This window comes from Pteropus vampyrus, unplaced genomic scaffold (assembly GCF_000151845.1).
Source record: "Pteropus vampyrus isolate Shadow unplaced genomic scaffold, Pvam_2.0 Scaffold20, whole genome shotgun sequence".
In the NCBI taxonomy this organism is placed as follows: Eukaryota; Metazoa; Chordata; class Mammalia; order Chiroptera; family Pteropodidae; genus Pteropus; species Pteropus vampyrus.
Window position 1 is genome coordinate 15,271,690 of NW_011888801.1, and position 14,641 is coordinate 15,286,330.

General features: G+C 37.3%; 1 protein-coding gene and 1 pseudogene across 5 annotated transcripts in view; both read left to right on the forward strand.

Moving 5' to 3' along the window:
* The first annotated feature begins 1,626 nt into the window (after nt 1-1,626).
* The window catches only part of ZFAND4 (zinc finger AN1-type containing 4), a 74,281-nt gene continuing 61,266 nt past the window's right edge, over nt 1,627-14,641 (forward strand). For 2 of the 5 annotated variants that reach the window (XM_011355437.2, XM_011355434.2), the window contains exon 1: nt 1,627-2,395. Coding sequence is in view for 3 of the 5 variants with exons in the window: in XM_011355434.2 (XP_011353736.1) it covers nt 2,353-2,395 (43 nt within the window). In the remaining 2 variants the exon portion in view is untranslated. Of the gene's footprint in view, nt 2,396-12,886; nt 13,188-14,641 lie in introns of those variants that run through there. The other 3 variants (XM_011355432.2, XM_011355433.2, XM_011355435.2) reach the window with 3 other exon arrangements.
* On the forward strand, nt 7,799-7,917 carry LOC111736587 (annotated as a pseudogene).

The following is a 14,641-nucleotide window of genomic DNA, read 5'->3' on the forward strand; positions in this document are numbered from 1 at the left end:
TTTTGTTTTGTTTTTTGAAACTCTATTTTGATTTAATTCATCTTGCTAGAGCCACAGTATGATTTAGAGCTTATTAGAGAAGAAACCTATTGATGCATTTCATGGGTAGGCAAGGAATCCTAGAGGTAGCAAGTGCCAGATAGACGACCAGGGGTCTTCCTTACATGGACGGGAGCCCTGTCTTCATCACAGTCTGGGTAGGTGATAGAGGAAGAGGATGAGGGATTATCTACTTCATGAGTCTTTGCAATAGGAGAGAAGGTTTCTCTGATACCACTGAATTCTGAAAATGCCCCTTCAGACCCACTAAGGCAAAGTTTGACAAACTATGGCCCTCCCTCTGGTCTTTTTTTTTTTTATTTTAATAAAGTTTTATTGGAACACAACCATACCTATTTTAATATTATCTGTGGCTATTTTCATCCTACATATAATACAAGAGTTAAGTAGTTGTGACAGCGACTGGATGGCCCATAAAGCCTAAGTTATTTTCTTTACAGAAAGTTTGCTGATCCTTGCTCTAAGGCATTCATTTCCATTCCTTGGATCTTTGCATTATTTTGTGAAAGAGGTGGAATGAACCCAGTGGTAGGGAGAAGATGGAAATGTCAGCCTCTAGAACAGCACTGTTCCTTAGAGCTTTGCACTTATGGAAATGTTCTGTAACTGTTGTCCAATGTGGTATCCACTAGCCACATGGATGGCTGACCCTCCTTCTAGTCTATTTTCCTGTGCTGTGCCATGCCATCTCAGTGCTGAGTAGTCAATCTGTAACCATGGCACAATCTTGTAGGTAGGCCTGTTTGGCTTCACCAATCCTGAAGCCACTACTTCCTTGGACACTTTTAAGATCAAACTGGGAACTGCTCATATTCAAAGATTTTGTACAGCTCCCACAGACCAGCTGTTTACCCTGCTCTGCTTTGAGAGTGACCCTACACAGGAGATGGTACATACTAGTTGCCTGCCCTTTTCCCTGTCCCTTTTGTGCATCTACCTTCTCTCCCTTAGTTTACTTAGGTACAGTTTCCTGCTGAGTCTGAGCTTACTGTGGTGTCTGACTCAAAAAGCATTGGCTAAACATATTTTTCTTCTGGAGTTATTGAACCTACTGATTTATCATTGGGATTGATTCCAGGGAATTCAGGAGAGTTAGAAATATATGGAATTAGAAAATGTGCAAATTGCTATTTTGAGAGGTTTGAAAGGGGGAGGGAACTTATTAGCCATGCGGTAGGCACATTTCATGTTATTTTTTATTCAGTCTCCATTACCTCTACCAGATAGGTAATGCCCTCATTTTACAGAAAAGGCTAAAATCTGAAAGCAGAGTAGAATAGTGGAACAGGTTGGATTTTGATTCTGAGACCTAGATTTAAATCTTGTTCTACTTAGGCAAATTGTTTTCCTTCTTAGTTTTTATTTGTTCCTTTGTCAAGTAGAAGTTTCAGTACCAACCTTGCAGGATTAATGAGGGGAGAGAAAATGCTAAACTCAGGAAGGGAGATCTGTTCAAGGGAGGCTGGCCCAAGACACAAAAGCGCACAGGCTCTTCAGGCCATCTATTGGCCTGCCTGAAACCTTCCTTACCCTAGCACATGGGGTACCTCTAAGGGCGCCTTAGGTTAGGTTGCTTGCAGGGAAGGTGCTGTCCACACACTCGTCAGGCCAGCGGCTAACCCGGCGGTTCCCCGCAGCCTGTGCGATTGGTCTCTAGTCCGCCCACTTGGGCCCTAGTCAGGTGTCCACTCATAAATAAAGGATCAACATCCGGGCAACTCCTAACTGACAGCAACCACCAAACGCAGAAAAAGCCCCGGGTTCCCAGCAACCGCCGGCGCCGACGGCCACGCCTGATTGGAGGGCAGCATGAACTGCAGAGAGCGATTGGCGCGCGGTGTCACAAAGGGGCGGGGCGCGGCCGCGGAGCGTTGCTCGCCAGTGCCGGCTGCAGCGTCCCTCGCGGGGCCGCGCCTCTATGTAGGCCTGCGGGCCGGCGAGTGAGCGAGCGGACCAGACAGCCAGTGAGAGCGAGCAGGCCAGATGGGGAGGGCGCCCGGGACTGCGGGCCGCTAAGCGGGGCCACGTTGCCATCGCGGGCCAGAGAGGAGCGCAGGCCTCTGGGCGCCGGGCAACCGGACCGCGCCCCCTCCGCCGCCTCTTGCTGCGCTTGCTGTTGTAGCTCCGAGACCGCCGTGGCGGGCGGTCTTCGCCGAAGACTCAGCCTCCACTTTTATCGCCCCCCCGCGAGCGCGACGCGGGGCGTCCAGACTCGGCAGACGGGAGCTGCTCTCTGAGTCGCGAATTCTGACGTGGACCCTGATTGCTGTCCTCCAGATCAGGCCCCTGTGTATGCGGAGCTGGAATTTCTCTTGGAGGAGCACGGGCTGCGCAGGTGACTCAGTGGTCTTCGGCTATCTGTACATTGATGGCTCGAGTAGACGTTGGCTTTGAAGGATTTTCTAGTCCCGCTAGAAAATTCATTCCAGGCTAGAGTTTAGGATACATTTGCATGGTGTGATATAATTTCTGTAGCTTGTATTTAAAACTTAGAGGTATTTTCACACATTAGTAAAAGCAGCCTATTAATAGTCACTATTTTTAATGGCTACATATCTTTCTGGATCTCTTTATGTTAGGGGAAAAGTTTAAAAGATAACTGCTCTTATGTGGCTGATATTCTTTAGAACGGAGAATAATAAACTGATCCCAAGTTACAGAAATTACGAATTTAGCCTTATTATCACCTGCCTTTAATTTCTCTTTCATCTTTGGCGGTTGTTTTTTAGAACTCTTTCAGAAGAAATGAAAGAAGTGTTTTGGGAATTGATTTAGAAATAATTTTTGACGCCGTGACTCTTAATAGCTAAGTATGTTTTTAAAATTTCTGGTAAAAATTTTGAAATTACTTTTTTTCTGTCTTCCTTTCCTTTTCCTCTTCTGTTTTTTTTATCTGTTCTTGTTCTTGCATCCATTTCCCATCCTGTCTTTGAAACTTCATTGTTCCTCTCTTTCCAACATCATAATACGCTCAGTCAAGCATGACCACACAACACTTAGAAACTGTCTATGGACCCTGCTTTTAATACTGGCTAGATATTTGGCCTTCTGAGCTTGTTTGCTCCTCTGCCATCATTTAGTCTTCCAGTCAAGTTTAACAAGATTTAATGGCCTCATTTCGTTGTAATTTCTACAGCTAGGGAGAAGTATATTTTCTTGAGGCATACATTTCGGTTTTGAATTTGGTTACCAACCTTACTGCTTCTTGGATATTGGCAATTACTCCACTGATTAGGCTAAACGTATGGTGGGTGTTCCAGCCGGACAACTAAGTGCTGTACTAGGTTGCTGTTTTTCTTTCAGCCAATAGTTACTTTACCCGTTATTGTTATAGATGAAGGACTTCCAAATCTGTCTTTCTGTAACCTTCCATCCCCAACTCGTTTATTCAGGGTATTGCTGTGGAAGAGTATTGTGATGTGCTCCTTATATCTTCTGTCTCTAAATTCTTTGGTCAGGCATTGGTCTCCTATGTCTTTATTTCTGTAACGTATTTCAACATTCCTGATCCCTGACTTCTGTTGCTAGAGCTGCTGCTATGTAGGTAGGAGCACTGTTGGCTTTGGGGGAACAGATCTGATAATTCTGTAATCATTCTTATTTGATATAACATGATAAGCATGTTCTTAAAAATCCACATGTTATCAAAAATTATATTGTAAAAGCAGTTGTTTCAGTGAGAGGGAAAAAGGGATCAGGGGTTAGCTTCATACAAAGTCGTTTATCCTCCAAGCATTTCAATGTATTAAAGATACAAAGAACAAAACCTGAGCCATACAGCCATTTATTTGGCTTTTGTTTGAAAGCAATGGCCTTTTACTACTATTACCAGCAGTTTATTAGCACAGTTCTTTGTGTTATTATATTTATTACTCTATTTTGATAAACAGTATGATAGCACTCGAAGTAGCTGTGCTGCCTGCAACAACTTTTCTGTGATGCCATCTTTCTAGGACCATTAGCAGTTTGCACAATACAATTTAGGTTCCTTGATTAATTATACTTCTGATTGTATTATAAAAATCCACACTATAGCAGAAATGTCTGTATGTGCATGTATATAATGAGTTGGGTTAACTTCAGTGGACTTAGTTTGGAGTGAATCGTAACATGATACCAATGGGAAACCAAATATTCCTCTAGACAAACTTTTGGAGCATAATCAAATCTTCCTTCATCTCTACAACAGGGATGATACTTTATTTACATCACAGGTTTGTTCTAAGAATCAATTGAGAAACTGAATATTTATGTACTCTTTTATTGAACAAACCTTCAGTGAGCACCAGTATGTACAAAACACTGTGCTAGGTGATAGGATGGTAAATCAGTTGTGATCTTTCCCTTAAGTAGCTTACAGCTTAGGTCCTCAACCCCTGGACCGTGGACCAGTACCAGTTTGTTCCGCCGGCAAGCGAGGGAAACTTCATCTGTATTTGCAGCTGCTCCCCAGCGCTAGTATCACTGCCTCAGCTCTACCTCAGATCATAAGGCATTAGATTTTCATAGGAGCACCGATCCCTGGTTAGGGACTACTTGCTTACAAATTAGTCGAGTAAGAAATCCATGTAAAAAATGAAATTGATTATATAATGGGTTCAATATGTGATGGAGATAAAAGTTCAAAGCAAAGTAACCATAAAAGGCTTTGTGGAATAGTTGCTAATGAGCTGAATGTTGAAAGATGATTAAGGGCTTAAGTGCTTGTCAGGTAGCCAGGTGTGGTGTTGGCAATGAGTAGAACAAAGCACGAGGAACAATGTAGAGGCTGATGATGTATTCCAAAATTGCAGGTGCAGATGTCTAGAGAACAGAGGTACCAGTGGTGTTGCAGAGTGGAATGAGGTACATGTATAAATAAAGGGCTGGAAGGTGAGATGCATGATCGTAGGACCCTTTCTAAGGAGTTTGAATTGTATTCTATAGATAGTGAGAAGCCACTGTAGGGCCTTGAGTTAAGAAATAGCATGATTGGTTATATATTTTAAAAAGATAGTTGTACTCCACAACATAAGTCATCAGGGAAGTACAAATCAAGTGAAATACCACTACACACCTATTGGCATGCCCCAAATCCTGAACGCTGATATCATCAAATGCTGGCAACGGTGTGGTGCAATAGAACTCCTATTCATTGCTGGTGGGAATGCAAAATGGTACAGCCACTTTGGAAAACACTGTGGCAGTTATTACAAAACTAAACATACTCTAACCACAAGATCCAGCAGTTGTGCTCATTGGTATATTTACCCAAACACACACACACACACACACACACACACACACACACACACAAAGATACAATTAAGAAATGGGCAAAGGACCTGAACAGACATTTTACCAAAGAGGATATACAGAAGGCCAATAGACATATGAAAAAATGCTCAACATCACTAATCATCAGGGAAATGCAAATTAAAACCATAAGATCACCTCACAGCTGTCAGAATGGCTATCATCAATAAAGCAGTAAGTAACCAATGTTGGAGAGGATGTAGAGAAAAGAGAGACTTTGTACATTGTTGGTAGGATTGTAAATTAGTACAGCTCCTATGAAAACAGTATGGAAATTCTTCAAAAAATTAAAAGTAGAGCTGTTATATGATTTAGCAATTCCACTTCTGGGTATTTATCCAAAGAATACAAAAGTACTAATTCAAAAAGATATATGCACCCCTATGTTCACTGCAGCATTACTAGTAATAACCAAGATAATGGAAGCAACCTAGATGTCCATCAATAGATGTCCAATAAAGAAAATGTGACTGACAGATACACACAGGAATATTATTCAGTGATAAAAATGAATGAAATGTTGCTATTTGCAGCAACATGGATAGACCTAGAGGGTACTGTACTGAGTGGAGTAAGTCAGACAGAGACAGACAAATGCCACATGATTTCACTTACATGTGAAATCTAAAGAACAGAATAAATGAATAGACAAAACAAAAAAACTCATAGATACAGAGAACATTTTGATGGTTGCCAGAGGGTAGGGGGCAGGGAGGTGGGTGAAAAAGGAGAAGCAATTAAGAAGTACAAATTAGTAGCTACAAAATAGTCATGAGATTGTAAAGTATAGCATAGTCAATAATGTAATTATTGGGTACTAGATTTATCAGGGTGAATATAGTCAATCATGTAAATATTGGGTACTAGATTTATCAGGGTGATCACTTCATAAGTTATGTAAATAACTTGTACACCTAAAAGTAATATTGTATTCTATTTAATGCCAACTGTAATTGAAAAATGTTATTTAAAAAAATCCAAAAAAATCTAGCAATATATATAAAGTCTTATATACCGTATACAAATGGTTTGTTCAATGTACAAAAATCAGTTAATGTAATACAATATATTAATAGTATAAGAGACAAAATCCACATGATTATCTCAATAGACTAGTAGAAAGAAAAGCATTTGATAAATTCCAGCACTGTTTGTGATTCAAAAAACAAACACCTAAACAAAGTAGGAATATCAGGTTGTCTTCAACCTGATAAAAATTATGAAAACCCCACAGCTAAAATTATACCTTATGATGAAAGGTTTAATGCTTTCCAACAACAGTCAGGAATAAAACAAAAGTGTCTGTTTTCACTACTTCTATTCAACCTTATATTGGAGATTCTAGGCAGGGCAGTTAGGTAAGAAAAGGAAATAGCGAGCCTCCAGATTGGAAAAGAAGAAGTAGCAATATCTATTTGCAGATCATATGATCTTGAATATAGAAAATTCCAAGGAGTCCACAAATAATCTTCTAGAACAATAAATATGTTCAAGATTGTAGTATACAAGATCGATATATTAAAATCAATTGTATTTCTATACAGTAGCAGTGGTCGATATGAAAATGAAATTATGGCAATAATTTCATTTTAATGACATCAAAAAATAAAATTCATAGGAATACATTTTTTTAAATGCAAAATTTGTACTACTTTAAAAACATAAAACATTTTTGAAAGCCTTTAAAGAAGTTATAAATAAACTGAAAGACAACACATGTTTATGGGTTAGAAGACTTAATATTGTCAATTAGAAGATTCAACACAATCCTTATCAAAACCCCAACTGGTATCTTTGCAAAATATATAAGTTGATCCAAAATTTCTATGGAAATTCAAAGGACCCAGAATAGCCAACAATCTTGAAAGAAAAAATTAGAGGACTCACACTTCCTGATTTCAGAACTTACTACGAAGCTAAAAAGACAGCAGAACTGGTATAAGTATAGAACTATATATAGTTCAATGGTTAGACTTGAGGGACCAGAAGTTAACTCACGCATTTATGGCCAGTTGGTTTTCAACTAGGGTGCCAAGACAATTCTGTAGAGATAGAATAGTTTTTCCAAAAAATGGTGCTGGGACAACTAGTTATTTACTTGCAAAAGAATAAAGCTGGACCCTTATTTCACACCATCCACAAAAATAAATTCGAAATGGACTATAGACCTAAATATAAGGTCTAAAATGATACAATTTGTAGAAAACTATGTACATGTACAGTTGACCTTTCAACAACACAGGCTCAGTGTGCCAACCCTGCTCGCAGCTAAAAATCCATGTATAACTTTTGACTCCCCAAAAACTTAACTGCTGTCTACCGGAAGCCTTACCAATAACATAATCAGTTGATTAACACCAATTTTGCATGTCATATGTATTATATACTGTTATTTTTGCAATAAAGTAAGCCACAGAAAAGAAAATATTAAGAAAATCATAAGGTCTACGGCCATGCCGCCCTGAACAAGCCTGATCCCATCTGATCTCGGAAGCTAAGCAGGGTCAGGCCTGGTTAGTACTTGGATAGGAGACTACCGAGGAAGACCAGGTGCTGCAGGCCTAAAAAATAAGGGATTGTAAGCTGACAAGGTCCTTGCAATCTATGAGGTCAATCAAGGGTTTTCTCGCCTAAAAAAAAAAAAGAAAGAAAATAATAAGGAAGAGAAAATACATTTTAAGTACTGCAGTGTATTCATCAATACTGTAAGTTTACACCCTCTTTATAAGATTATGTTTGTCAGTATCTATGTCAGTATTATCTCTTAAGATACAAACACTGTAGGTGTTATACATATTACTAACACTATACATCAAAAATGAAAAGATAATGTGAAAAAATATTTATTTACAGATATAACCTTTCATACATTGACAAGAAGTAGCAATATAATTGCTTCATGGTAACCTATCCTATACACTAATAAAGGAATCAGTACAAAATTTTTTATGGCATATGGTATTAGAGTCATATTCACAAGACAGTATTGGAAACATTGTTACATTTTTTTCAAAAAGCACTTACCTGTGATGATAGGCTGATATGCAGTTTCTCCAATTATGAGAGAGAGAGGCATACTGTACAGTAATGCAGTTCTTTGAAAGCACAGTTATAAAACAGTAAGAAAACTAACACATTATTAATTTTTTATTAAATATCAGTCACCTCAAGCCTATGTAAAGATAGGCTATCCACTCCATACAAGTTTGCACACAATGTTCTACACGATGAATACTTAGTAATTATGATGATGACACAAAAATGTCATGTAGTTCTTGCCATACAGTTACTAAATTTTCACACAAAGAAATTCACACACATGCACAACAGATAAGCTTATTAACTGTATGGCATGATTCTTTACTATTCACTAGGTGGAAGTGGATCATTATTGTCTTCATCCTAGTCTTCACATGTCGTAGGCTGAGGAGGAGGAGGGGAGAAATTGGTCTTGCTGTCTCAGGTGTCAGAGGCAGAAGAGGAGGAGATGGAAGGAGAGGCAGGCATACTCAGTGTAACTTTACAGAAATATAATTCTTGCCTGACTTCTCCTTTTTCATTTCTCTAAAACTGTTTTTATACACTTCCAGTCCTTTCACTGTTGGCTTTAGTATCACTTCCTGTATAAGAGAAGGGTCAAAAGAAGTCAAAAGCAGTCTTGAATAATCGGAACCCTTATATCAGATTGCCTAATATCAATTTGTTTTTTGGCACTGCTTCTTTTACATCTTCATGCAGCATTGGTTTAAAAGCACTCATTTACATCAAATTGTCTTCTCAATTCATCTGATGTGGTGTCTATTAGCTCTTGAATTTCTCCAAGATCCATATCTTGAATCCCTTCACCCGCATTCCCCACCTTTTTTGGGGGCCATATCCATAACCTCTTTTATTATTTCCCTGACTGGCTCTATTGTAAATACACAACAGCTGGACAGTTTTCTCCAGCAGGAATTTATTGTTTTGGGCTTGTTGGCTCTTACAGCTCTTTCTATAACAACGATGGCATCTTCAATGGTATAATCCTTCCAGACTTTCATGATATTCTCTCCTTTGAGGTGCTCTTCCATAGCATTGACAATCCTTTCCATAGAGCACTGTGTGAAATTAGCCTTAAAGGTCCTTATAACTCCCCTGATCTAGAGAGTGTAGTAGAGATACTGAGTTTCAGGATAAGTAGACTGCTTTGATGCCTTCAGTGTTGAACCCATGGGGTTCTGGGTGGCCGGGAGCATTGTCCAATATCAAGATAACTTTAAAAGGCAGTTCCTTACTGGCAGGGTACTTCCTGACTTCAAGGACAAAGCATTGATGGAACCAATCCAGAAAAAGTGTTCTTGTTGTCCAGGCCATCTTGTACAACCAATACTGGCAGCTGGTGTTTATCTTTTCCCTTCAAGGCTCAGGGGTTAGCTTAGCAGCTTTATGGATAAGGGCAGTCCTGATCATAAGTCAAACTGTATTTGCACAGAACATTAGAGTTAGCCTGTCCCTTCCTTTGTTGCATTTTTCCTTTCCAGAATAGGGCACTTTTATCTGCATTAAAAACCTGAGAGGCAGATATCATTTCTCCTCAGTGATTTTCTTAATAGTGCCTGAGAACTGGTCTGCTGCTTCTTGGTCAGAAGCTGCTTCTCCTTGTATTTTGACATTTTCTAAGCCAAACCTCTTTCGAAAATTATCAAACGATCATTTACTGCCATTAAATTCTTCAGCTTTAGATCCTTTAAGTTATAGCCAAATAATGGCTTTGCTTTTTCTTAAATCATATAGAGTCTATAGGTATACCTTTCTTATATCAATCTTGCACTCACGTTAGAACTGCATTTTCAACACAAGTTAAAAAGGTATATTTTGCAAGGTTTTCATGCCTGCTGTTGATGTTGCAGCAATGGGTTCACAAATTTCCTTTTTTTTTCTTTTTTTTTTTAAACGATGGTTCTTATGCTGGATTCTTTTATCTTGAAATGGTGGGCAACTGCAGCTGCAAACCTTGCTCTATAGTACATATCAAGCAATTCAACTTTTTCTTCTAATGTCATAACTTTTCTCTGCTTTTTGGTAGGACTTATAGCATCACTAGTAGCACTTTTTATGGGTCCAATGGTATCATTCAAGATTTACGGTATTACACTAAACGCAGTGAAAAATACGTGAAAACCTTGAGAGATCACTTTTTACTGCAATACAGTTCTACTGGAGGGATGAACTGCTTACGTGGAGGTGATTAGCATCACATAGTTTTTCAGGTAGATTCTTGCAATACTTGCTCACCGCAATAGCAATAGGAGATGACTATAGAATTATTACATTAGTACAGTATATACAACAGTTAATTTTTATGCAGTTATGATTTAATATGACATTTGTTTACATTCCTCTCAACTGGCGTGATTATGTGCTTAAGTTTTGTTAAATTTTAACTCTTTAGAATAGATTTGTGTATATTTTGTGGTAGTAAATGATAAAACAAACTAGTACCTAAATAAATTTTTTGTATATATGACGTACCTAACTTTTTCTTAATTTTTCAATATTTCTAGGCTTCACAGTTTGTCTGTGTTTTCAGATTGGCACTAATCTCTAAAAATGTTTTAAATATATTTATTGAAAAAGATCTGCATATAGGTGGACCTGCTCAGTTTAAATCTGTGTTGTTCAAAGATCAGCTGTAAATCTTTATTGTCTTGAATTAGGCAAAGCTTTTAAAATATGACACAAAAAGAACAGCAACAACAGAAAAATAGCCAAATTGGACTTCATGAAAGTTTAAAACTTTTGTACTTCAAAGAACACCATTAAGAAAGTTAAAAAGACAACCCTTAAAACTGGAGAAAATATTTGCAACTCATGTATATGTTAAGAGGCTTGTATCTAGAAAACTTAAAAAATCCTTACAACTCAATAATAAAAAGACAACCCAATTGAAAATGGACAGAGGATCTGAATAGACTTTCTGAAGAGATATTTCTGTAAAGAAGGTATACAAACGGCAATAAGCACATAAGATGCTCAGTACCATTGTCATTAGAGAAAGGCAAGTCACAATCACAATGAGACAATACTTCACACCAGTAGGATGACTTTAATCAAAAAGACAATGAAGAGTATTGACAAGAACACAGAGAAATTAGTACCCTAATCCATTCCTGGTGGGAATTTAAAATGGTTCAGATGTCTTTTGAAAACAGTTTGGTAGTTCCACAAATTGCTAAATGTGGAGCTATCACATACACAGTAATTCCACTCCTAGATATATGTGGGGAGAAAAGAAAACATGTCCACACAAAAACTCAAATGTTCTCATAGCATTATTCATAATAGCCAAAAATTGGAAACAATTCAAAATGCCCATCAACTGATGACTGAATAAACATTTATTTAGCCATTAACAAAGAATAAAGTACTGATACATCCTAGAACATGGATGAACTTTTGAAAACATGCTAAATATTTCACAAAATATTATATATTATGATTCTATTTATAGCGGAAGGTCCAGAATAGGCAAAATTATAGAGATAGAAAGTAGATTAGTGGTTGCCTAGGGCTGAAAGGGAAAGGGAGAATTTGGGAGTGATGTCTGAAGAGTGTAGCATTCCTTTTTGAGGTGGTGAAAATGTTCTAAAAATGATTCTGATGGTTGTACAAATCTTAAACATACTAAGAACAAGTAAATTTTAGAGTGTAAATGGGTGAATTCTGTGGTATGTAAATTATATTAGATAAAGCTATTAAGATTTACTTACCTCTCCAGAAAGATGTGTATCATCTGTCATCTAGTTTAAGGTCAAGACCCAACCCCCTTTACAAAGTTTTCACTGATTAATAGCAATTTATCAATTTAATTATTCCTATTCTTCTAATTATACACTTGTAATTTATCTTAGTACTTCTGTCAGTTGTGTTTGCCTCTCAGATTTATTAGTCATTGTATGTTTGTGTATGGAGGTTATGAGTAATGTCTGTTACCAGCATTAACCATCTCAGTGCTATACTGATGGATAACCTCTGGAAACTCAAATGCTCATTGATTATTTAGTGGGTCCTATTTTTAAGGAATCTATTAAAATGGTTGGTATTCCTTCTATTCAGTGTGGTTCAAATGTATAGTGGCTATAAATTATACTTTATTTGGTTAGAAAACATAACTTAGGTGTTTTAGAAAAGGATATACGTAAATTTTTCAAAGTCTTGCAAATACATACTTATTGAGTTCGTTGGTTTAAATATCATTAACAAGAAAAATAATTGTTTAGCATGTACTGTATATAAAGAACAGTGCTGAGCTCTAGTAAGATACAGAAAATTATTGCAAATACACCTGGTTTTTAATAATCTTACAGTCTAATTGGGGGATGGGAGTGATTTCAGAGACAAATGTGAAAAGTTCGGAATTAGCATAGTAATCACTAAAATGAATCCTGGGGCTGTCTAGAAGATTAATAATGGCCAGAGTTGTTCAGAAAATGTTTATGGAGGAATGAGATTTTCAAATAGGCTTATTAAAATAACTATTCTTGTTTTTTAGGTACAAAACTCAAAACATGAACAACAATATATATTACCAGTGTTCAAAGCTGATTTGGCTAGAACTGGAATACAGTTGCCTACAACATATTCCAGAGGAATTAGAAAAGTCAAAGTAATGGATAACAGAAAAGATCCTCCATTCTTCAATGAAGATAACGTGGGACCATTTTATTACAAACTTCCTTTTTATGATACCATGGAGCTCTTCATTGAAACATTGACTGGAACATGTTTTGAGCTGAGAGTTTCACCCTTTGAAGTTGTAATTTCTGTGAAAGCAAAAATTCAAAGATTGGAAGGTACTAGTCTTTCTTTACTTTTAGGATATGAGGATTAAATTTGTTTATCAAGAGTATACAAATAACTTAAATTTTTCTTATGGAGAAAATGTCAAACACACATGGAATTTTAAAGTCTAGGATAATGGGCCGCCATATACCTCTTACTCAGCTTCAACAGTTATCAATTCATTAACTAACTTATTACCATTCCTGGATTTCTCCCACCCTAGTCCCCTTGTACCAGATTCTTTTTTTTTTCAAACATTTTATTTTATTATTAGTTTCAAGTATACAGTACATTGGTTAGATATTTGTACAGCTTATGAAACGATCCCCCCGATTACTGTTACCCCTCTGGCTCTACACATAGCCATTATACTACTCTGACCATGTTCCCTCTGCCGTGTTCCCCATCCCCGTGACGATCTCTCAACTACTAATTTGTACTGCTTTAACCCTTCACCCTCTTCTCCCAGTTTCCTAACTCCCCTCCCCTCTGGCAGTCACCAGATTGTTCTCTGTATTTCTGAGTCTCTTTTCAATTAATTTCTTCTTTTTGTTCCTTGGGTTCTGAAAGTAAGTAAAATTATATGGTATTTATCTTTTTCTGTCTGACTTAACTTCGCTCAGCGTGATAACTGCTAGGTCCATCCATGTCGTTGTAAATAGTAGGATTTCACTTTTTTATGGCTGAGTAATATTCCATTGTATATATGAACCATAACTTCTTTATCTAGTTGTCTGTTAATGGGCACTTGGTTGTTTCCATATCTTGGCTATTGTGAATTGTGCTACCATGAACATAGGGATGCATAGATCTTTACAAATTAGTGTTTTGGTTTTCTTTGGGTAAATACCCAGAAGTGCAACTGCTAGGTCAAAAGGTTGATCCATTTTTAATTTTTTGAGGAACCTCTAGACTATTTTCTATAATGGCTATACCAGTTTGCAATCCCACCAACAGTGTAGAGGGTTCTCTTTTCTCTATGTCCTTACCAACACTTGTCGTTCTTTGATTTATTGATGATAGCCATTCTGAGAGGTGTTAGGTGATATCACATTGTGATTGTAATTTGCATTTCTCTGATGATTAAAGACCTTGAGCATCTTTTCATATGACTATTGCCCATCTGTATTTCCTCTTCAGAGAACTATCTGTTCAGATCTTCTGCCCATTTTAAAATTGGATTGTTTGTTTTTTTGTTGTTGAGTTGTATAAGTTCTTTATATATGTTGGATATTAACCTCTTATCAGATGTATCATTAGCAAACATCTCCCAATCACTTGGTTGTCTTTTTGTTTTGTTAATGGTTCCCTTTGCTGTACAAAAACTTTTTAGTTTTATTAGTCCCATTTATTTATTTTTTCTTTTGTTTTCCTTGCCCAGGGAGATATATCCAAAAAGAAATTACTGTTAGTAATATCAGAGAGTTTACTGCCTATGTTTTCTTCTAGAAGTTTTATGGTTTTG